The sequence below is a fragment of the Punctularia strigosozonata genome (assembly GCF_000264995.1).
Source record: "Punctularia strigosozonata HHB-11173 SS5 unplaced genomic scaffold PUNSTscaffold_1, whole genome shotgun sequence".
NCBI lineage: Eukaryota > Fungi > Basidiomycota > Agaricomycetes > Corticiales > Punctulariaceae > Punctularia > Punctularia strigosozonata.
The window spans coordinates 2119249-2141857 of record NW_006767433.1 but is presented as its reverse complement, the minus strand read 5'-3'; the positions used below and the strand labels follow the sequence as shown (position 1 = coordinate 2141857).

Sequence of the window (22609 nt, the reverse complement as noted above, 5' to 3'; positions counted from 1 at the left end):
AAATTGCCGACAATACGACTCATTTTGGGTCAGCGAATATTCCGACCTTTAACTGTATTAACGGGGGTCCTCCCCAAAGGCTGAGTGTGGTTTGCTTCTCGTGGGGCGTCTGTATGTGTTGCTACTACTAAGTTACTCGACCCGATTTCGTCTGCAGGGTGCTTAGCAAGGTCCTATGGCTGTGCACGCGGTGGCACTGTGCAGCGGACTTCGGAGCGGTCACGGCGGTCCGGCGTGGCCAATTCGTGTGCTCTTGTGTCAGGGCTCGGGTGGTGCATGGCCCTGCCAGCAGTGGGCTCAGCCATCGGGATATGAACGAGGTTGATGAACCTTGCGGCGTAGTCGGATGGCCTTTGGGGGGTGGAGATCGCCATGCAACCCTTCTTGCGCGGGTGTTGCGATATGACATCGGCACGCTTCTTCCGGCGCACACCTCCGCACCCCGAAAATAATGATAAAAACACAGACAGCCAACCTTGGGGTGGCCATACAAGCATCGACCACGACGTCCCCTCCTCGACATCGTCCTTAACACTGTCGTCGTCGTCGTCGTTCGTCTCACCCCGGCGCAGGGCTTGTGTACTGTCCATCGCTTGCACGCGGTCCCGTTTCGTGCTACCACCCACCATGCTCTGTTCACCCCCGACGATGCTCTCTGATGAAGCGTACGAAGAGCTCGCGCGTTATTCTCGCTCGCTGCACGAGTACACCCTGAAGCTGTGGACGGAGTCGAGGAGACAGGCGGAGGAACGGGCCCGCCAGCGCCCGACGACGGCGTCACCGCCCCGCGGACGCTCAACGAAGAGGGATGTGCCGTTACCGCGCAGCTCCTACGATGCGGACGCATAGACGCATGGAGCCCGATGATGCCGCGCAGTCGTCGCGCACTTTGCGTCACTACGCGCTCCCTCCGGTGGCTGCGCCACCCCCGCACGCTTCCGCGGACTTCAGCGCTGCTAGCGCTCAACGCCGTGATCACAAAACAACACCCTTCCTCCCTTCCTCGAGGTCTCCTATACTCCACAGCGCTAGCCTTCGTGCTGTGTATTCCGGCCCTTCTACCCCCATTGTTATTTTTCCCCTACCATTTTATAGTGCGAGTGCTGCTATCATACGTCCGCTGTACCCCTGCACCCATTCTTTCTTATAGCAGACTTTGCCTGCTTTCGCCCACCATAATTGACTGCATGGTTGTCATCTTCCACACCGCACGAGCAAAAATGTATCTTATAGGTTTTTTGGGATTTCGGTCATGATCGGATGTCATTCATATGTATATCGATAGGATTGCATGAAAGGGCCAGTAGCTTCCATTTCAACGTGCCGGTTGAACACAGGCAATTGTACAACAGCGTGAGAGATGAAGCGAGATGTCCGTTTGGAAATTTGGCACGAGCGTAGCGAGAAGCAGACATGTTGGGGAACCCGGAGGGATACGAAGCTCGTCCCCCCCCAGCGGGACCTTCTCATAATTGCATTCGCATCAACCACCTTGCACAGAACCAAATCCAGTGGCACAGTTCTGCCTCGCTATGCTGGCAGAGCCGCTGCGCATGTAACAGACTTTTGCCGTCACGCACTCGTCCGTGCATGGTTGCGTCCGCACTGATTCCTTGCCCTGGAAACGCGTGAAAGTCTGCGGATCATCATGTCAAATTCGTGTCGCTTGATATATTGGAGCGATGCACTCGCACCTCCATCAACGAAGGATCGCTCTCCATCTCTGGGACAGAACGGGACGTCAGCCAGGTTCATTCGGTTGGCACAGATGCGGCGGGATACGCACGCTCCGTGACGAGATGCCACCAGGTTGCATTCAGCGGGGCATCAGCATGCCAGGTGATGTTACCACCGTACGTTTGTCTTGTGGAGTACTCGAACCCGTAGGACGGCTGCGATATTCACACCGGTTCAGATATCACACTTGCTTCTTGGGAAGAGGGAGAAATCGCATACCCCAAATTCCAGCTGGTGATCCAGTTGGGAGAACGTATCCACATCCGCCTTCCAGCTGTAACGGCGGGGTTATGACACGGGCCGGATTTGACCATGGCAAATGCTCACGTGTACGCGTCGATAATATCGAATGTCTGTTATGGCAAGCCATGAGACTCGGCCGTTTGCTCGGTCACGATATTGGTACTCACAGCTGAATCAACAACATACACGCGGAACCCCGAGTTTAGATTGGTCAACGGTGTGAGGGAGCTGAGAATAGATCAGACACGGCGTCGAATAGTCAAACTTTTGGTAGGACATACGGGCCGACCTATTGTGAATCAGAGCGTTAGCTCATTCATTTGTTAAATGCGAGAGCCGTAGCGTACCCATGACACTGTTTGAGCCGTTTGCGCGTTCTGGATGGTTCCATTGTTGGCGTAGAAAATCTGCAAAGCGAGGTCAGATTTATGGAAAGCACACCGTACAACCCCGTCGTACGGAGAGCTGATCTTCATGAGTATGACCCCAGAATATGTCTACAGAAATCGATCAGCTATCGGCATAGGAAGAGATTTCGACGCTACGAACTGGCGATAACGTGAGGCGAAAAGCGGTCAACGCTGTCAATTTGTCAATGTCAGTCGAAGCCCTTCTGAGTTCCCACAGAAATCATACATTTGATAAACTAGAAGACCAATGAGCAATAGATAGCGTAAAGGCAGCCTACCACTCACAGAGATTAGTCGGGTTGGCCAGCGGGTTTGTCCCATCCCAACCGGACAGGACGTGTCCTAGGATCCACACTGTCGGACGTTGCCCAGGGCTTTAGTACGGCCACGTATGCATACGATTTGCCGCCCCTGACCTCGATCTCCAGCGTCTTCCGCATCTTGGAGTTCATCCGTGAGGAACCGAAGCATTCCAGAGTTATCTGAGGTGGACATGTTGATGTAGTTGAAATAGTTGGAGCTGAATGCAAGGAACGGTAATTGAGCGCAGGTGAAAAGCAGCTGGAGGGTTTTACCAACCGGTACCACATGTCGGTGTTGAGCGTGATTATGCGAAGGCCATCGGACCTCTTGACCATATAGGCGGCATAATGGGCCCGAGCGAGTTGCACGGCGGCCTCGGGAAGCCAATTCTCGTGGCTCCATAGGGAGGAAACATGGTCGTAGTTCCTAAGGAAGGGCCTAAAGTTAGCAATGGGACCACGATGGGCGCGCAAGGCGCGCAAGATCAATCACCAGTTAAACTGTTCCGCCAAGCTACCCGAAATAGCGTGCGGAGCATCCTGCGCTCTATATTGGTTCGCTTGAGAACCTATCGCACAGAACTCGATCGGACTTCTGAGACTCACTGATTGTAAGTATCGTGATTTCCAAGGACGGCGTACACGGGACCATTCCCTAGGAACCGCTTCAGTAGGTCATAAAGCACCGTCTAGTGAGATCAATGAGGAAACGTGGTGACATCTAGCAGTACTAGAAGCACGTACCTCAGTGTATTCAACGTAGCTCCGTGACAGCTGATTTTCTGGATCGTGTGACACCAAATCACCGGTGAAAACGCTATATGCAAACCCTATCTCCTCGGTGCCAGCCAGTTTAGGGATGGCTTGCAGAGCCGAGAGCAAGAGGGAATATGGAGTATCACTAATAACTGTTATGACGACCTTTCGATGGTTACGCAGAGCCATGGTACTTACCAGAGGTAGGAGCCAAAACGCGGCGCTGGTAGGAGCGTAACATTCGGGCTCGAAGTCGCTACATTGTTCGTCCTGCAGCACAAACCGCTCGTACAATTCGCCTCCGCTCCAGTGGCATATCCTAGTTCAACGTTCAGAATGGTAATTTGGATAATTGAGTCCATAAACATACGAGGATCGAGATGTATGTCCGATATGTGTAAAACCTTTAGAAGCTTTCCGCTGGGTTTTTTAGGAGGGGGAAGTGGACTCGGCTTCGGCTTAGCGAACCAATTGGTCAGATTCACTGGCGAAGCGGGTGGCAGTGGGCATAAGCCTAAGAAATTTTGGCAAAGAAGCTGTCCATCCAGACCGGCGACGTCGGCATTGGCGACGACCTGGGTGATAACGCTTCCCAACGCCAGAACACTGAACTGATTTCCGCAAGTGTTGCTGAACTCAAACTCGTCACAGAGCGTGACCGCGAGCTCCGGACCCATCTCAGGCGCGGCGAGTGCCACGAACTTGGCGACCTCGAGGCCGGCCTGGCATTTAGCACAGGTGCTTTCGAGGTTAGCATTGCTGGCGATCGAACGAATCTGTTCCAAGGCATGCTGGAGGATCAACGAGTCTGATGCGCGAGGCGGGAGAGGGTGAGGATCGGTCGTGTCATTCTAACAATTATGAGCAAAGGAACATCAATAGAAGGTCCGTGACGCGTTACCTTTGGGATGTGGTCTGGGTCAGTAAGGGCCAAAGGATACGTGACATGCTGGTTAGCATGGATGAGCTTAGCCTGGGCAAGAATCGTGCTGTCTGTGGAACGTACGGAGACAGGATCAGTGACCACTGGTTGAACCTGAGCAGATGTCTGCGTAGGATTATTATAGTATTTGTGGTAGGCCGTCGTAGGAAACGCGCCAGGGGCGGTGAAGGTCGAAGGCTTGACGAAGCTGCCGGCGCCGTTCGACGCAGCGGAGGCGACCAAGCCGCCAGACAAGACGTGCTGGACGAGCATCACAGACAAGAGGGAGAGCGAACGTGGCATGGTGCGCCTGCCTCGCTCTGGTGGTGCTATGGTGGGATAGCCTGGAGGGAGCTGCGAGGAGTGGATGACGGGCCAGATAGCATTTAATATCTGGCTGCGCATAGATCACGACGGGCACAGAAGAGATGCAAGGCAGAGAATATTCCCAATACGCGGACGACTCTCTCGCATGCTCGCCGTCAGCAGCTTCTTGCTTCGAACGTGCGTCGCGAGTGGATGGCATTTCCGGAGCAAGACCAGGTATGCATGTAGGTGACGATAGCGCTAAGACCACATGAGCCACATAGGTTACGTTGTGGAATCGCGATGTATACATAGCTGACGATACGAGGGACAGATGATCTAGTGGAAAGAATAATAGCGCTCCGGCTCTGAAGAAGTCGGATGGTCCATGCTCTGAGCCCGTTTTGGTCCCGCCAACGGCCATGTGACGGGTAAATCTATATATAGCTCAGACAACTCAGAGTCATAAGTTGACTTAAACAGTTCGTGTCCTGTTCTATGTTCTGGAGAGCGCCTATTCACGACACTCATCAGGAGATGCCACAGGCTCTCCGTATAGGCCGGACATGGAACGTTTACAAGTAGATAACGGAGTCATAACGTCGCACGCAATCATTATCTCGCAGCGAATGTCAACGCAAGCAGTCATACCGGAACCGACGAAGTACAAAACTCTTCGGTTCCAATTTATGACTGACCATGAAAGAAGGAACTATGCCTACGGACGAGGCATACGATCTCAGCACAGCTGATGGTGTCTTGCGCTACCTCCGCGGCACGCCTTTCTCGAGCAGCCGCGTAACGCCTCTGACTGGCGGATTCGGCAACTTCACCTTTCGTCTCTCGCTCGACGTACCTTTCCATGGGTCCTGCACGGTGATCCTGAAGCATGCGAAACCATACGTGGCATTGAATCCGAGCATACCCTTCAATCCTGAAAGACAGGTGAGCCGCACGTTCGAAATGCGATCGCATTCGCGAATCTAATTCAGCTGCTCGTCCTGCGTTCATAGGTGTTCGAAGCGGAATGCCTCAAGAAGGTCCGAGGGCTCCTTGTCGAGGACTCGTTGATCACCGCCCCAGTTCTCCGTCATTTCGACCAAGATGCGAACGTCATCATCATGGATGACTGTGGGGAGGCGGCTAGCACTTTGAAGGAGCTGGTGCTGAGCAATGCTCTGACACCTAGCACGGGGTCCCAGATCGGGCGGGAGATAGGCAAATTCCTCGCCCGCATCCACAGCCAGAATGCCAATACCAAGGATCTCTGCAACACCTTGGATGCAAACGAGCAAGGGCGTAAAATGAGCGCCTGGGTGACGTACGGCAGGCTAATCGACACTCTGTCTGGAAATTCGAAGCTTCCCCTGCTCCCTGCGCCTGCGGAGGTCGCCGCTTCCGACCTTGAATTCATCCGCGGGCTCGCAGGGCGCACAATTGAAAGGATCAACACAGCGCACGGCACAGTGACCCATGGGGATTTCTGGCCAGGAAACATTCTTGTCAAGCTCGGCACATCTGAATCTGGAGAGCAAGTCGTCGAAGGGATATTTGTCGTTGACTGGGAGATGGCCAAGCCTGGTATTCCAGGCTTAGACCTAGGTCAGGCATTTGCCGGTTCCCGAGTGTTCGGTTCGCTGACCAACACACCTAGGGCAAGTCTGCGCAGAGGTGCACCTCTTGCAACGCTTCCACCCCCAGGTCAAGGATGTTGCCGCTTCTTTGCTGTCCGGCATAACAGAGACATACAGTAGCCTAATCCCCGTAAACGAGCAGCTGGTTCGCGATGCTGCCACTCATGTAGGTGCGCACCTGGTTGCGGTTACGCCAAGAGTGCCATGGGGCACGGCGGAGAAAACCGGAGAGGTCGTGGAAGAGGGCACCCAGTGGCTGTTGAAAAGCAATCGTCCGGGGGCAACTGCGTGGTTCAAGGGGTGCATTATCTCTGGGCTTGTATAGATAGCTCGCGATCGCGTAAAGATCTTGGTGGCGAAGCAGGCCCTGGGGTGATCAGTCCGGATCCCAGCACGTATATTCCGCTATCTTGAGAAGTGTTGTCTATACTAGTGGTGACCACGCGATCTATCCAGTCGGCGAAGTTCCAGCCAGATATTGGCCTGCATAGCGTTGACATTGGCGGACAACAGAGCAAAGGCCATGTCCGGAACAAGGCAGACCGCTGTCATGCAAGTTGTGTCTCGGACCAAGGTCGCAACTGGGCCGCGCGCGCGGCGCGCTCACCTGCTCCTCAGCTGCACCGGCCCTCACGCACCGAACCCATGAGCTATGGCCACAGAGCTCTATCTCCCCCAGACTCTACCGTTTCCGATCAAGATTGTCTCTCTGGATGTCTCAAATAGCGCCTCAGTTGACCGGGGCACCCGTCTGCTCAGCTATTCGTTCGAATACACCGGATCAGGCCCCGACCCCAAACGGGAAACGCGATATGGAACCTGGGACTCCACCATCGAAGGCACCCTCGAAGGCTGGAAGGTTCGCAGAGGCGAAGTTGTAACCAAAGAACGAGCGCGGGGCAAACCCGTCGTTGCTATCGTCGAACCATGCACGCACGGTGTTCAAATTCATGGCATGTGCGGATTATGCGGGAAGGATATGACAGAGTGCGTCCGAAGTACAACTTTTTGGACACAACCATCTTCTGATCGTCAAGCTAGCCATGATTACACCGGCTTCTCCGATGCCGCTCGAGCTCATATTCAGATGACACACTTGGCGAATGGACCTACCGTTTCGCTGCAGGAAGCGCAGCGGCTGGAGAGAGAGACAGCGGACCACCTCCTCAAATCCCGCAAACTATCATTGATCGTAGATTTGGATCAGACCATCGTTCACGCTACGGTCGACCCTACCGTCGGAGAATGGATCGCAGAAGGTGAGGCATGGGAAGCCCGCCAAGCGCAGAAGGCAGCGTCGGGAAAGGAGAAGGGCTCAGACGGCTCCGACTCCGATAGCGACGAAGAGGATGAGGTTAATCCGAACTGGGAAGCCCTTAAGGATGTGAAGAAGTTCCGTCTAGCACCAGAAATCCTCGGGACCCCTCGGTTCAAGGGCCCCAAGTCGAAAACGAAAGTCATCGAAGACGAAGGTTGCTTATACTACATCAAACCCAGGTACGCATACCCTTGTTGCCCACAAGGCCGCGTATATTCGCTGAGATAGACTAGGCCAGGATGGCACGAATTCCTCCATACACTATCCGAGAAATACGAGATGCACGTGTATACGATGGGTACTAGAGCCTACGCCGAGGAGGTGTGTAAGGCCATAGACCCTGAGGGCCAGATCTTCGGCAATCGTATTCTGAGTCGAGATGAGAGCGGCAGTCAGTTCGCATAAAGCGTTATACTGCTATCTGAACTCAATCATCGTTCTAGGTCTCACTCAGAAAAGCTTGCAGAGGTTGTTTCCGTGCGATACGTCGATGGTTGTTATTATCGACGACCGAGCAGACGTTTGGGAATGGAGTCCGAACCTCATCAAGGTTATTCCCTGTGCGTAGTACCTTGTTCGCGGTCAACCGTGTGCCGACGTTAGTCTAGACGATTTCTTTGTGGGGATCGGCGACATCAACTCCGCATTCCTACCAAAGCTTGATCCTGTCGCTGCCGTGCCCGTGAGCGAGACAGCCACGGCGGCGAAAGCGGAACCTGCTGTTGCCGACTCGGGTGCGGTCATTGACGATTCAACGACCCAGGAGACTGCAGAGGCGGATGGTGATGCCACGACGAAGGACGAAATGCTCACGCAAAACACGCTCGCTTTGGAAGCCCAAGTTGAAGAGCGACCACTTGCGAAGAAACAGGAAGAGCTGCAGAGCGATGAAACGATAGAATCGGGCGTCCCTCTTTCGACAATCAATTTTGCGACAGCCGATGAGGGTCAGCCGCAAGGACAGAGCAGTGCTAAGGAAGACGGGGATGTAAGAGTGAAGAAGGAGAAGCATGTGCGAAAAGCACTTCTCAGGAATGATGACGTTGAGCTCCAGCGAGTCCGCCGGGTACGTAACTGCTCGCATTCAACTGTTCTTTGCGTACGGATTATTTTCCACAGCTTCTGGAGCAGGTTCACAGTACGTTCTACGCTGATTACGACGCATCGAAGAAAAAGACGGATAACCTCAGCGTACCCAAACGTAAGCAAAGAACGCAGGAAACACTGCCTTACGATGTGAAGGTTAGCTGTCCTTCACGTTAGCATAGACGGCTTCGACTCACTGATGTCTGGCAGCTTATCATCCCTCGATTACGTTCTAACGTCTTCGATGGTGTTCATTTGGTATTCTCTGGCGTGATACCGCTTGAAAGCAACAATATGCCCATCGATCCCGAGGCGACCGAAATTTGGCGGACAGCGATCAGATTCGGTGCGCGATGTTATAAGGAGATGAACGAGGCGGTGACGCACGTTGTCGCGACACCTGAGGGGGTCGAGGTACGGTTTTTTTTTTGTTTTACAATATTTGGAACCTATGTCATTGACACATGCCTTCTGCAGCGTCGCACCTCGAAAATCAACACCGCGCGGGCGCGCGGCATTCCTGTGGTGTCGATTAGCTGGTTTCATGACTCAGTTGCGCTGTGGCAACGTCTTGACGAGCGACCGTATTCATTCGACCTGAGATCGGTTGCAGAGCAAAACGGACCTGCGAGTGCCAGCAGTCCTTTCGTGGATCAGCAGTCGTCGTCTGATATCGAACCGGACACAGATGATTGGGACAGCGACGTTGAACGCACCGCGCCACAGTCAGCCGAAGCAGCTCAAGGGGAGCCATTGCTGCTGGATGCCGTCGCGTGGGATGACATCAACGACGAAGTTGAGGCGGCCATGATGGAGAGTGACGATGAGGACATTCGGACCGAAGGAGGTGTCAAGAACGCGGATGCTTCAGAGGACGAAGGGAGTGAGAGTAACAGCACAACAAGGTAGGAGGATCCCCTTCTTGCGTCGAGCAGTGACTTACTGTCACAGCAGTAGCGCAACATCTACCCCGCGACGCAAACGCAAACGTTTACGCAGTCTTACGCCGTCTGAATTGGGCATGAATGGGAACAATGCCCATGATCTGCTCAGATCACCGTTGTCGAAGCGGAAGAAGCTGGCTGCGGATCGCGAATCGAAACTGAAGGAAGAAGTCTCGGTGGAGGAGTTAGAAAACGGCAACGGTGATCAGCGATCCACAGACGGTGTTTCCGATGCCTCGCGGCTCGGCGATGATGACCAATCAGACGACGATGCAGAGGGTGACGATGAAGCGGATCAGGAAATAGACGAAGACCTTCTCAGGGAACTGGGCGAGGACTGGGGGTAGCACTTGCGGCACTCTGACTGTTTGTCCCTTCGAGATGCTTACATATCTAGCTTCTGTATTTTTAGCCGTGCACGATCTATTTGTAAACGGGATATTCAGCGGATGTGATCACGTCTATTACACAAGTTTACTAGTTCGACTTGACGCGCTTGCCATCCCGGCCGCACCGGCACACCATACCCCAATCCATATCCCACACGATGGCTGAACATGCAGACTTGACGGACACCGATAGACATTAGATGCTACCTAGAACGCAGATTCGAACGACACCCTATAAGTTATATGCCCTGGCGCGCAGCTCGCCTTTGGCATTTAATAGATATCACACACACACACACACACGCCATCCCGGCCGCCGTTCCTGGCTGAACCAGCACCGATCGCTTTCCTCGTTGGTAACTGACGTTCAGTGCATAAAACACTGATCATGACTGGGATATCCGATAGTCCTCCCATAGCTGCTCCAGGGCACACCCAGTGACGTCAATGAAGATATCACTGGTGTACTCCTTGTCCCTCAAGGCGTGGTTCAGCGCCCTCACAGTTCCTTCCCCTGAGCGCGCTTCTATCCAGTCGAGAAAGTACGCTGTTTTCTCGTATCCCGAGTCCCATTTATCGTTCTCGCCCACTTTCTTCGACCAATGCGGAGGTGCGAGACCAGCATGCAACCGCACATAATCTATAGGCATGGCGCATACGGCGTCGTAAGCACATGTATTCGTCCCTTCATGGATGAATACGGACCCGCGATGCCTTCGATCAAACCTCCCGGACACTTGTCCTTGCCGTTGTACTGGAAGCAATGGACCATCTCGTGCGTGAGTACGCCTAGAATCTCGGCCCGGGCGCGCGAGGCGGATTTGTCGATGTGCTCCAGTGAGACGTGAATCTCTTTATGGGTACTGCTGCCGGTTGTATAGGCGACACCTGGCATGGACCGGAAGGACACGGTGACCATTTCAGCACTGGATAACGAAACCGCGAGTGTGCAATCAAAGACGCTATATCCGGGCTGGTCGCTCACGTCGTCGGAACAGTCTGAGGTGTATATAGATGTGCGTAAACTGCGATCTTCAACGCAAGACCATAGCATCAGGAGTAAAGGTAGAGATGTACCGGATATAACTGCTTCACGGAGGGCGGTCGGCGCGAGTATATGCTCAAATACTAGGAGAGCTCCTCGGTGCTCAACATCTTCGACATGAAAGGTGAATTTGGGTATTGGCCAGGTGGGCGGGATCGGCGGGGGCGGCGGCATAGAAGATAGTATACAGGCACGGGAAGAGGCGAGAAACAACGTGTGAATAACGTTTTCGACCGGAATCGCAATCATAATACATCGACACACCGCACGGTGCGAACTTTTTATGATACAACATGATCATCTATAATAATGATATATATATAGTAACGGAGGCTTCTACGGCATTGTCAGTCATTCTGCTCGCAAAGGAATGGATGTGATCACTCACAGCAACCTAACAAGGCGCGGGAAGCATCCGCATCAGTCATGCCTTATGCCGGCTGCGGCTTCTACTCTCAATACTTCTGCCTTCAGAGCATCTCGTCCCTCCTCGAGCCACTTGCAATACTCCACCGCCCGGAACAGCACGCCGCTCTTTCCCTGTCCGCGTCCTTTGCTCCTGCTCCCACTGCCTTTTGGCCTGCCGCGTGTTGGTAGCATAATCTCGCCTTGAGCACCAGCTGGGGTCAGGAGCGAGATGAGCTGGGCATAGCCATCCCGGATAGCGTTCCGACGTTTCTGCTCGGACATGATGTGATTCAAGCGCTTCTGCGGCGTGGAGAGGAGAGGCTTTTGGCGGGCGATAGCAGCGGCGGTGCCAGGTCTTGGTTGGGGTGGTTGTTCCGGAATGTCGGAAAGCGAGGGCGGAGAACGGAATGGCGCAGCGGGACTTGCAGCGACCGGGGATACAGCTTTCACGTCATCGGAAGATCCGCGCACGCCCCTCGAAGATGAGGGCCGCGTAGATGTCCGCTTCGACGCGGCAGACGGTTCTGGCGCTGTATTCGTATGGGGGTTCGAGTAGGGTGCGGCATGACGCGGTGGGTTCAAAGCGGGATCATCCTGGAACAGATTTTGTTCGGGGTCGAGCTCGAAGTTGAGCGTGTCGAGGAAGCCGAAAAAGTCCGTCGCCTCGGAAGGGGTGAAAAGATCAGCGGAGGCCGGAAGAGGAGGAGGAGGCGGAAACAGGGCGGGGTCGAACTGGGTGGGGTCGAACGTGAAATCAATCTCGGGGAAGGCGAGGACGGATAGCTGGTCGTTTGCGGGGTCGTGCGGGGACTGCATCATCGAGGATTTGGGCAGAGAGCCATACTCTGTTCATCCTGCGGGGGACGGCAGACGACGGGCCCGGACCGGCAAGACTATAGCCGGAGTTCGCACGGGTGCATCTCGGGTAGATCATTCGCACGCCACTTGATCCGGCGTAGCGACGGCGGCTGAGTCCGTGACGCCCCCGTCTCCCGCCGCCATCGCCGTCCGTGGGCTCCATATGTCGGCCGTCGAGGAACCGCTCGGTTCACCGCAACCGCAGCCCGATCAGCCGGCGCTTGTCCCTCAACAGCTTCAAGCCCAGCCCGGCGATCCCCCCAACGGCGCCCCCAACGCTGCCGGCGCACCCGGTGACGGCTCTGTTCTTCGAAAACGTCTGCTCGTCGCGCTCGCGTGCTCGTATTGACATCTCATGTAAATATCGCAGCAAAAGCCCCGTCCGTGAGACGCGCATGTTTGGCATGCCATACTGGCAAAACACGATGCAGTGATGTATTACCTTGCCAGGTAACGTTTCAAAAACTGTGCGCGTGTATCGTCGATCTCCGGCTCAACATTTTCATCTAGAGCTGCCTGAAAAGAGGGTTGGGCGCAACATGCGCGTACCCAGAACTAGATAATCAGGAGCAGGCAGCTACCGTGGGGCAGCCGGGCGGTGAGCTATGACCATGATGCGTCTGTATGGTAACGCGTCTCACTCCGGTCGTGGCAGCTTTCTCCGCAGCTGCTGCTCCCTATGGGCCTCCGCTGCAGTACCCGTCGGCGCCGCCGCCACCGCCTATGCAACCCCTCACACCTCAAGGCCAATACTACGAATACTCCACAAACACTTTCAATGCCGCCCCCTCCTCCTCAAACAGCACTCCCTACCGGCCTACCAAACGGCCCCGGCCGCTGACGGAGGAGGAGGCTGCTGCCATCACGCGCAATTTCACCCGTGGCGACTTTTTCGTCGGGAACAGCGCGCCGGTACGGATCGACCCTCGCCTCCCAGTGCGTCTCACACTGGGCGAAGGCGACAGCGTCCACTTCACCATAGGCGAGCCGTTCTACTCGCAACCATCATCCTGACCGTTGCAGCTGCGTCATGCCCATTTGGTTTATCGGGTTCGTGAAGAATAGGGTTATTGGTGTAATTATCGTGATCATACTGAGCATGTACAATAGCGCTTAGACTGTGTATCCTAGATTGTGTCACGAGGATTTGATAGCACAAATGCGTCAGCATACCGGGTTCAAGAGGCCAGAAGTGCAGGCCATTTCGGACATTCATGGTCGGATGTAGGGTTCTCATCTCCGATACCCACACTCGCGCTGGCAAGGGTGTGGTCATGATCTAAGTATGAACGCGACTGGGTTGACACCTGAGCTCGCTGCGGCCTGCCAGTGATTTCTACGAAGTTCCGGAGGTGTCAGTATGTGAGCGTGGGAAGCGACCGGGGTATGCCGGCCGAGGCATTGCATCACCCCCTCTTCCGATTCAATAAGCTCGCTCGCCTGACGCTACTTGCCTGACGGACTCCTGCCCTATCGACATCCCCTTCGACTAGACGATGCTCAAGACAGCGTTTGCGTCTCTCAGCCGGCCTATCTCCACATCCAGTCGCTGTTTACACAACGCAGGTGTTTCCCGCGCCTTCTCCCAGTCCTCTCGTATCTTCAGTCATGCGCGACCCACCGTCAACGTTCTGTTATTCGCCAACGCAGCCAAACAGCAGACAGGACAGAGCCTACCTTCAACCTTCTCGAAGAATGCCCGCACGATCATGACAGACTCGACGCCGGTTGTTTCGCGGCCATCGCAGCAGGAGGCCTGGCGCAAGTTCTTCATCACGGCGGTGCGTATACCTGGCCGCACGCGACCATCCTGTTACTGACCAGTCCACAGGGTACTGTAGCCGGTGCAACTGTCGGGATCAACTGGTTTCTCAATCGCGAGACTCATGACGGCCTTTCGCTTGCGGAACAGTCTTACCTGCACGAGAGCTTCATGTACACCGGCGGCGGACTCGGGCTGACCGCGCTTGTCGCCCGTGGCCTCTTCCGCAATGGCTTCGCCGTAAGGATGATGGCGGCCAACCCCTGGGTTGTCCTTGGCGTCAGCCTTGTGGGCAGCATCGGGACCATGATGGGTGTCATGTATACCCCTCCTGAAAGCACGGTTCTCAAACATGCCTTTTGGCTTGTGCGTATCATCTCCATACCGACCCACCAGTCTATTGTTACTAAACAGTAGGTTGGCATACAGGGATTCAACGCCTGTCAGGCAGCGACGCTCAGCCCACTCTTCTTCTTCAGTCCGGCGATCCTGTCCCGAGCTGCACTATACACGTGTGGCGTCGTCGGTTCGCTCTCTTATGTCGGTGCCACCGCTAAGAACAACACCTACCTTTACATGGGCGGCCCGCTCCTTGCTGGCGTAACCGTCGTTGCGCTCAGTTCCCTTGCGCCTATGGCCCTGCCCCTTGGTCTGCGCGGTCTGGCTATCGCTGAGTCTATTTCGCTCTATGGCGGGCTCGCCGTCTTCAGCGGATTCGTACTTTACGAGTACGTGAAAATTAGCTCAACTATATGATATGCCACTTACTCGTTGCCTCTAGTACGCAAAAGATATTGCAGCATGCTCGTATGGCTGAGACTGGTGCCATTCCTCGGGACCCACTACGGGAATCTATCAGCCTGGAGCTTGACATGATCAATATTTTGTGAGTATCAGCACTATTACCATAATCTTCCTTTGCTCCGCTGACAGATTCATTACAGCATCCGTCTGGTGCAGATCCTCGCAATGGGAGGTGGAAGCCGGAAAAAGTAATCTTACCACTCGCTCATACCATCTTTTAATAGCAATTGCTTTCGCTCTCCGCTCTATCCTTCCAGTCATGTAGAATAATACGAAAGCGTGTAGCCAATGCCCAGTAATTGTATGCCTAGGGCGCGTTGCCCAGCTCCGTCAAGATGGACAAGAATCCCCCCGGGTCCAAGATCTCCGTGCCACCGTAGGTGACGCGCTTACCGGTTCGCTTGGCCCACTCTTCCACATTGCCGTATTCGACGTAGCCTGCGCCACCCACGACAAACACGATGCCCTCCCCAAACGCCATGCGCCTCGGCCTCGCGGCGGGCCCGCCGGGCATCCCGACATTCGCGCTTCGTGGAGCGCGAGGATCAAGGAGGATGTAGTCGTCGGTCTCCTGCAACGACTGGTTGGAGGCTGCCGACGAGTCCATGAGCGCTTCCGTGAGCCTCGTCACCGGGCATAACTTGTTGACAGGCAGGAAGTTCTTGACGCCGGATATAAGGTTATTGAGTCCACCAACGTTACCGAGTCGGTTCGTAACCTGGACAGATTTGAGCATACCAACATGAAGGGGGACAAGGGACGCATACCTGATTTCCCAAGGCACTGAAACCCCTGAAGAACTCGCCACCTTGTGGACCAGAGCCAAGCATTGGGGTAGAAGAACCTCCCGCCGCAGGGACGGACATCGTTATGCGAGAGATCTCACGAGTCTTCCGCACGTACTCGAAAGCTGCAACGTCCGCGCCTGCATTCTTCAACTCCTTCTCGAGCTCAGCGACGTCCTCTTTAGAGATTGCGCCGTCTGGTAAGGAGAGGTAAAAGACGAGAACGAGGCGCAGTTTGTCGGCGGGTGTGGGATGGGCATCGCCTTCAGGGGCCCGCAAGTGTTGTAGTATAGTAGCGACAGTCTGGGCTCGTTGGTCAGTGATGTTATTCGTGCCTACAGCGCGGGTGCATAGATGAGGGGGGGAGCCGACAGGTCTGCAATCCCTCCTCCTCGATCTCCCTTGTATTATCCGTCATTGGATTGTCCTCACCTGTTTTGTAACAGCCTCCTCCTTGGAAAATAACTCGTCCAGGCCACGAGTTTTTATTTGCTCTAATAACGCGGTCGCGATGTTCATATGCGTATCCAGAGTGGCCTTCCGTGCTGTTAGCTCTGGGAGCGCCGTGATCGCGGTCTTCAAGTGTGCGGCGTTGGAAGAAAGGTCCCTAGATAGACATAAGCATATGGCGTCCATGTCACCCACGCATGTGTGCGTACATCTGTGCAATATCACCCATATCACTGACACCCGTGCTACGGGTGATCTCTGCTGCGTCCATCTTATACCGGTTCAGTTCCGTGTCGATGTCTTCCGCAACCTGGGGGAACGGATTCGCCGCATTCTTTGACCAGAAGAAGTCCTTCGAGTCCAAATCGTAGGATTTCTTGCCTTTCGCTTGTCCTTCGGGATTCGGCACCGTGACACGGTTTAGTTTGATTTCCAAGCAATCAGAAACGAGAGCTTGGTAAGTCCACCCGTGTGAAAGCATTGTCACCAAGTCAACATTGCGGTCTAAGATTAGGAGAACTAATAAAACTCGCATCAGCACGATGGGTCAGTCGGTACAAGAAAGTAACTGACGTGGTCGTTGCAGATTGGAAAGGCCCGTGGCATCCTGAGAGAATAAAGTGGTTGTTCCTGGCGGTGCGCGAGCTGCAGAGAGTATGGCGTCGCGGATTTTCTGCTCTAGACGTTTCGCGACGGTCTCGGCAGCGTTTCCTTTCGGTGCGCGGATAACAGGAACGTGACCTAGGTCCCAAGCGATGAACATTAACGTGTATACTCGACGTTAAGCTACATGCCTGTTGTCGCAACCACGCTGAATAGCCCAGTAGCTATTCGTTCAATTTCGGCTTCTATTTCTTGTTCAGTTGACCGTGGTGAGTTGAGGATGTGATAGCTGGTGGATTGTGCGGGGGGAAAAGGCGCGGCGGATTGCGAATGCTCAGGTTTCGGAGGAGGAAGAAGGGAGAAGAGAGAAGATGAAGGGCAAATGAATGATAGATACTGGTCCAGCACCTGCCACACGCGAGTCAATATATTCACTTTGCTACCAGTACGGCATATCGCTCACTTGTTTAATCAGTTCCCCTGTGCCGTCCCTTGCGACCATAGCAGCAAGCTCTTCCAGTAGAGCTCGTGATACAGGCTCCACAAAGTTGAGGTGGAACGTCTCGTAAAGACCCTTGTCCAGGTCCTCCGCTATACGCTTGATGTTAGCGAGCGTGGGCGAAACGAAGTACACGGCGGGAACATCGGGAAGCGCGGGACGAGCAGAATGAAGCTGCCTGTAACACAATCAGACACATCCAAACACGTTCAGGTTGGGGAAAGAAACGTACACGTGTAGTGTTACACCGACATCTCGCAAGTCCTGGACGCGTAGCACAGTAGCAAGGACGTCCTGTGTCTGCTGGTCTAGTACGAGGACCTTCCAGACCGGCGGACCAGTTGCAGCTGGTATCTGTATTGCAGAGCCGCCAGACGTTTTCCCCGAGGATCCGGACGCGAGAGGATTGAAGTCTGGCTCTGGAGGATTATTGAGGTTCAGGAGAGTGAGGAGCGCCGTTGTCTGCTCCTGCTGCAGCCCGTTCGCGGCCGCTATTGCCTACACCGCCCGCAATGTGATCAGCACCGCGTATCGAGCTGTATACTCGACAACATACCGGCTTCGCGACACTGGTCATCGCGGGCAATGGTCAGGCGCGCTTGTGAGCGAGGACCTGAATGATGTGGCTCTACGTGTACGCGTGCACGCCGATCGTGTACCGCCCGTCGGCCCGCGTTCACACCGCTCAGGCTCTTCAAGCCGCTCTTGGAGTTGGACACGTGCATACGCATGTGCATATGTGCTTGTAGCAGTTCTGCAAATCGCTTTCAATCGCTCTGTCTTAGGGGAATCGCGGGGTATATTCATGGACGCAGTTCGCGGGTAAACCAAACGTACACCAAACCGTGCCGAAGGCAATAGGTACCTACCAAGGACGCCCGGGCCTGGGTGTCTTCCTTCCCAGTCACCTATAAGATAAGCAATTCCTGGGGATCGCCTCACACACCTGCTCCTTCATCACCACCAACATGAAGTACTTCGAGCTCCTGTCCTTGACTTTCCCTCTCTTCGTGGCGGCACACAACGCCCAGCATCACTTCGGCGGGCATGGCGAACACCATCATGTAGAGCCGTCCTGGGTCAACACGAAAGAACAAACTTGGCTGGATAAATATGGCCCTCAGGTCGACAATGCGTTCTCCGGGCCGTTGTCCTTCTCACACATACCATACGCAAAATGCCTCGAGGACGTCTCGCAAACGTTCGATATCGCGATCTTGGGCATGCCGGTAGAGCTGTCACCTGGTTTCCGTGTTCTCTGGCTGAGAAGAACCATGCCGCGTTTACCGACAGTTCGACACCGCCGTCAGTTACCGCCCTGGAGCCCGGTTCGGGCCCTACGCAATTCGCAGTGGAAGCAGGAGGCAGCGCACAACCCGCGGATATACTCTTTCTTGGAGCAACAACCCTTACGAGGACGGCGCGCGAATTCTCGATTGTGGTGACGTGCCTGTTAGTACACTACGACGCTGCTTGGTCTGAACTCGTTTGAGACATACCTTCATCTTCCCAGATTAGTCCATTCGACAATGCTCTCGCCGTGGACCAGATGGAAACTGCTTACACGACACTATTGTCGAGATCTATTGGCACTGTGCATTCTGATGGGACTGTTATGTCTCGCGCAATGAACATCACTCGCTCATTGTCTTTGGATCACACACCTCATCCGCGCATCATTACGCTCGGCGGCGATCACACTATCGTTCTCGGTATCCTCCGGTCACTGTACAAAAAATATGGGCCGATTTCGGTTATCCACTTTGATGCCCACCTAGACACATGGTCCAGTCAGTGTATAATATTATCAACGACCTTTGGTTGACAATTGACTACAGTTATACCCGGAAGTGAGGCCAGCTATAGCCAAGCCCGTTGCTCTTGTTCACCTCTTCATGTCCTGTTTTAGACTATCCAGGTTCCGATACGGCACAATCACGCATCACACATGGATCGTTCTTCCACATCGCTCGAGAAGAGGGGCTCCTCAGTAATCATAGTATTCACGGCGGTATTCGTTGCAAGTTCGCGGTGAGTTAGCAAGATTGGCGATCTATGCGTGCCTTTCAACTTCCCCATTTTTATCTCCTCTCAGGGCCCTGGTGACTTTGAGCATGACAAGAATACCGGTTTTCAGGTCAGCACTTACCCGCGGACGGACGAGCATGTTGAAGAGCTCACAGTACATTAGATCATCTCTACGGACGACATTGACGACTACGGTATTCCGGCAATAATTTCGCGTATACGTGAGCGTGTTGGCGATACACCTGTGTACCTGAGGTTAGTTGCCTGACATAGGATCGCTTGGCTGAGGACCGACTCTTGAACCATTTAAAGTCTGGATATTGATGTTGTAGATCCCGGTCTGGCACCAGCAAGTGAGTTATGGTATAAAGACGTAAGTGACGGAAGTTGAATTTTAACGCCTCTAGCCGGCACACCCGAAGCTGGTGGATGGACCATGCGGGAGGTGAAGCGCATCGTTCGAGGACTTGCTGGGCTCAACTTTGTGTACGCATTCGCTCATGATTGCTACGTAAAAACTGACGGCCCTTGTCTAGAGGGGCGGACATCGTGGAAGTTGCGCCCGCTTACGATCACGGTGAGCAGACCGACGTGGATGCAGCTTTGCTCCGAAACTAAGATCCACTTTTCTTGGGTTTGAACAGCTGAGATAACCGGCATTGCAGCTGCTGATCTTGTGCATGACTTTCTGTCAATGTTTGTCGCAGATCAACCGCCGAAAACTGTGGACCTCTGGTCTTCATAGTGTCTGTACATTGCTGGCGTACACTGCAACTGCCAGGCCTTCATTGTACCCTTCATGAGACTAGTCCCAACGGTACGCCGCCTAAATCGGTAGTGATACATGCAATGCAATACACAACGAATAAAGATATCCTTCGAACCGAACATATTCAAAGACCAAGGCACAGCAGATGCTACGGTGCTTGCAATGCACCGACTCGATTGAGATCAACAAGGCCGACTTCACGCGATTCCAGAGCCACTGCGATCCGGTTCACGCCATCACCTTGTTGCCAGCTAATTTCAAACACGCCACGCTTGCGCTCGAAAGGGCGCTGCCACACCCATTTACGCTCAGCAATCTTCTTCCTGTTCTATAAACTTGGGTGAGCAAAGGAAGGCGGGAATACCGATCAAAACCAACCTCAAGGCTATAAAAACATAATCGACAGTCGCCCCCGCCTGTGGACATCCATCGTCCGTCTGGGCTGACTTCCAATGCATATATAGGTTTCTGATGTTCCGAGAATGTCCGCAAACAGACGCCGGAAGTTGAATCCCATATGCGTGCGGTACCGTCGAATCCGGATCTGCAGACTATGAAGCAACCAGCTGAGAGATCCGAGCGAGGACCTACGTCACGACGAGCTCTGATTCTCCAGGCGTGTGTCTGGGACACCATCGGATGATACTAACTTTGTTTTTGTGTCCACGCAGGGTGATGAACGAGTCCGTCTTTGTTCCAGTGCTGGTATTGATCTCGTTACTCTCAGACGAAGAATGGATTATCGATTCCACGTTCCATATGCGCGCTGTTCGGTCATCCGAGCATGATGCAAGTCGTGTTCCACTCTCGTTAACCCTGACTTGATTGATCTCGTCTGTATGGCCTCTGCACGGAAAATAAGCCCCCACCAATACATACAAAGATCTGTGAACGTCTTACGTAAGTGTCTTGATTGGTCGCTGTTCGTTCAAGCGCATAATATGAATTAGCTTGTCGGCGCCACAGGTTGCAAACATATCCAGATCTTGATCCAACCATTCAACGTCCAGACAGCAATCTGAGGATATTCATGAGACAAAGGAAGCGTGATTCGGGATCGGATTAAGACTTGCCTACATGGCATCTAAACTGTCGATGAAGTTTCTTCTGTTGTACGTCCCAAACGCAAGCTGTGCCGTCCAAGCTCGATGTTAGCAGCCACTTGCCAGACTTGGAAAATCGCGTAGCGAAAACGGGCCCCTTCTCACCACGAAAATCAGGCTCGAGTGCAGTAGCATGTTGCCCAAAACGACTACTGTAATACTCACCTGGTGCTGTGCGTGCGAAAAGTATATTTCGCCCGTAACTGTTACGATGCGAAGTACCCTATCCAAGGAGCCTACGGCCAATAGTTGTCCATCTGGACTCCAATCCAAAGCTGTCAAGTCGCGACCAGACATCGGTCCGGTACCTCGGATAGGTTCTTCACTGTTATAACACTGCACACGCAGCGGTTCCTGATCCGCCGGCACAGATCCCGTGACTGGATCAGGACCTGGAGCTCGCCAAAGGTAGATCATGCCGTCTCTCGAGCTGCGTGTCGAGCTATTTGTTTTGCACAGTCGCCGGAAAATCGAAGTTCACTTACCCCGAAGCAACTATATCCTTCTGTACCGGATTCCACGCGCACACAAAGACCTATAATTCGTTTTCAGCGGGAACCCAGGAATAGAAGGAATCGCCGTACCTCGCTAGTATGACCGGATAACAAACGCACGGAACCAGGCTGATCAGGGGGTGGTTCAAGCTTCTGAGTGGAAACCAGACCCCCGCCATTACCGTTAAGCGACGACCCTGACGCAGGTGGTATCTGAGCAGACGGAGCCTGACGGGATGCGGACTGGGCTGCACTACTGATTAAACGTTATCGTGCCGACTGGCGAGGAGCACGCACTCTCCATAGCCTTCGAGTCCGGTTGCATGTCCACTTTCGCTCTTTTGTCTGTCCTTGCCTCGTCAGAGATAGATTCTGGCGCCTTTCTCTTCTCAGATACTCCGTTTGTGGTCCGAAATATAGAATCCTTCTCGGGATGCGGGGGAACAGAGTCCGCTTTAGACGGCACTGGGGGAAGGCGAGTAGGTTTCGATGATAGCGCCGAATCTAAGGAGCAGGTGTGATGATCAAGTATGGAAAATGGCGCGACGCAGTTGCTCGTCAGAGTATCCCCTCGCCAATGTGCTTGGACTTCGGTATAGAGAAGTGCTTTGCTAAGTAAGTCCACAAGCTCCCCTCTTGGGATGTGTTTGCGGTACAATGGCGTCTGATCTAGCCTGCCTTCTGTTCGCAAGCAGAATGCACTATGGATGAACCCTGGAATAGTGGAGATCAACACGAGCGGCCGGGGCGGGTGGGTAGCGTTGAAGAGTCACCCGAGTCCTCCAAGTAAGCGTGAATGAGGCAGTTGACCTCGTCAGCAGTGATCGAAATCACAGGTGTCGCGATGGTCATCCAGAACAGTACCCTGACAAGCAGCGATAAAAAAGCACTGGTGCACTTAAGAGGTGAACCGGGACAGCAAGCTCGAGAGCCGTGTGCCACAATTGCCACAAT

General features: G+C 53.9%; 10 protein-coding genes across 10 annotated transcripts; 5 read left to right on the top strand and 5 right to left on the bottom strand.

The window, feature by feature from the left end:
* Positions 1–478: 478 nt before the first annotated feature.
* On the top strand, positions 479–1079 carry PUNSTDRAFT_48752 (uncharacterized protein). The gene has a single exon (XM_007378698.1). It carries the CDS (start codon positions 628–630, stop codon positions 847–849), a length of 222 nt encoding a protein of 73 aa, XP_007378760.1. The 5' UTR covers positions 479–627; the 3' UTR covers positions 850–1079.
* A 189-nt stretch (positions 1080–1268) lies between these two features.
* PUNSTDRAFT_95204 (Metallo-dependent phosphatase) lies at positions 1269–4643 on the bottom strand (the record flags this gene model as incomplete). The annotated part of the gene is made up of 21 exons (XM_007378697.1): positions 1269–1636; positions 1695–1723; positions 1787–1892; positions 1957–2011; positions 2065–2090; positions 2148–2208; positions 2262–2269; positions 2328–2387; positions 2440–2477; positions 2530–2561; positions 2617–2626; positions 2676–2744; positions 2807–2910; positions 2970–3119; positions 3186–3239; positions 3299–3381; positions 3437–3593; positions 3647–3767; positions 3819–4299; positions 4350–4397; positions 4455–4643. The coding sequence occupies 21 exons, from the start codon at positions 4641–4643 to the stop codon at positions 1484–1486; spliced, it is 2034 nt and encodes a 677-aa protein (XP_007378759.1). The 3' UTR covers positions 1269–1483.
* A 747-nt stretch (positions 4644–5390) lies between these two features.
* PUNSTDRAFT_95201 (uncharacterized protein) lies at positions 5391–10096 on the top strand (the record flags this gene model as incomplete). The annotated part of the gene is made up of 12 exons (XM_007378696.1): positions 5391–5621; positions 5690–6293; positions 6346–6582; positions 6961–7297; positions 7352–7807; positions 7862–8019; positions 8072–8188; positions 8237–8694; positions 8748–8870; positions 8925–9128; positions 9192–9619; positions 9669–10096. The coding sequence occupies 12 exons, from the start codon at positions 5391–5393 to the stop codon at positions 10003–10005; spliced, it is 3690 nt and encodes a 1229-aa protein (XP_007378758.1). The 3' UTR covers positions 10006–10096.
* A 337-nt stretch (positions 10097–10433) lies between these two features.
* Positions 10434–11266, bottom strand: PUNSTDRAFT_129507 (BSP-domain-containing protein; the record flags this gene model as incomplete). The annotated part of the gene is made up of 2 exons (XM_007378695.1): positions 10434–10687; positions 10753–11266. The coding sequence occupies 2 exons, from the start codon at positions 11264–11266 to the stop codon at positions 10434–10436; spliced, it is 768 nt and encodes a 255-aa protein (XP_007378757.1).
* A 90-nt stretch (positions 11267–11356) lies between these two features.
* On the bottom strand, positions 11357–12481 carry PUNSTDRAFT_123673 (uncharacterized protein; the record flags this gene model as incomplete). The annotated part of the gene is made up of 2 exons (XM_007378694.1): positions 11555–12481; positions 11357–11393 (listed from the first exon to the last, which is right to left on the bottom strand). Coding segments are annotated over exons 1-2 (801 nt in total), but the record flags the coding sequence as incomplete, so codon positions are not given.
* A 40-nt stretch (positions 12482–12521) lies between these two features.
* Positions 12522–13491, top strand: PUNSTDRAFT_140285 (uncharacterized protein; the record flags this gene model as incomplete). The annotated part of the gene is made up of 4 exons (XM_007378693.1): positions 12522–12675; positions 12729–12808; positions 12869–12956; positions 13014–13491. 4 exons carry the CDS (start codon positions 12522–12524, stop codon positions 13370–13372), a joined length of 681 nt encoding a protein of 226 aa, XP_007378755.1. The 3' UTR covers positions 13373–13491.
* A 576-nt stretch (positions 13492–14067) lies between these two features.
* On the top strand, positions 14068–15116 carry PUNSTDRAFT_57909 (uncharacterized protein; the record flags this gene model as incomplete). The annotated part of the gene is made up of 5 exons (XM_007378692.1): positions 14068–14139; positions 14190–14486; positions 14550–14848; positions 14902–15006; positions 15065–15116. 5 exons carry the CDS (start codon positions 14068–14070, stop codon positions 15114–15116), a joined length of 825 nt encoding a protein of 274 aa, XP_007378754.1.
* A 115-nt stretch (positions 15117–15231) lies between these two features.
* On the bottom strand, positions 15232–17838 carry PUNSTDRAFT_110005 (SLY1 protein; the record flags this gene model as incomplete). The annotated part of the gene is made up of 9 exons (XM_007378691.1): positions 15232–15642; positions 15692–16012; positions 16142–16316; positions 16369–16678; positions 16733–16900; positions 16954–17170; positions 17226–17439; positions 17494–17759; positions 17818–17838. The coding sequence occupies 9 exons, from the start codon at positions 17836–17838 to the stop codon at positions 15232–15234; spliced, it is 2103 nt and encodes a 700-aa protein (XP_007378753.1).
* Positions 17839–18229: 391 nt separating this feature from the next.
* PUNSTDRAFT_123670 (Arginase/deacetylase) lies at positions 18230–20199 on the top strand (the record flags this gene model as incomplete). The annotated part of the gene is made up of 11 exons (XM_007378690.1): positions 18230–18490; positions 18555–18713; positions 18775–19051; positions 19100–19111; positions 19171–19292; positions 19357–19398; positions 19453–19544; positions 19602–19642; positions 19697–19775; positions 19826–19866; positions 19934–20199. 11 exons carry the CDS (start codon positions 18230–18232, stop codon positions 20032–20034), a joined length of 1227 nt encoding a protein of 408 aa, XP_007378752.1. The 3' UTR covers positions 20035–20199.
* A 7-nt stretch (positions 20200–20206) lies between these two features.
* On the bottom strand, positions 20207–22507 carry PUNSTDRAFT_57827 (WD40 repeat-like protein; the record flags this gene model as incomplete). Its single annotated transcript, XM_007378689.1, is given in 11 exon segments — positions 20207–20377; positions 20437–20602; positions 20650–20904; positions 20959–21043; positions 21055–21076; positions 21136–21261; positions 21327–21591; positions 21647–21696; positions 21746–21908; positions 21922–22369; positions 22429–22507. 11 exon segments carry the CDS (start codon positions 22505–22507, stop codon positions 20207–20209), a joined length of 1830 nt encoding a protein of 609 aa, XP_007378751.1.
* Positions 22508–22609: the final 102 nt, after the last annotated feature.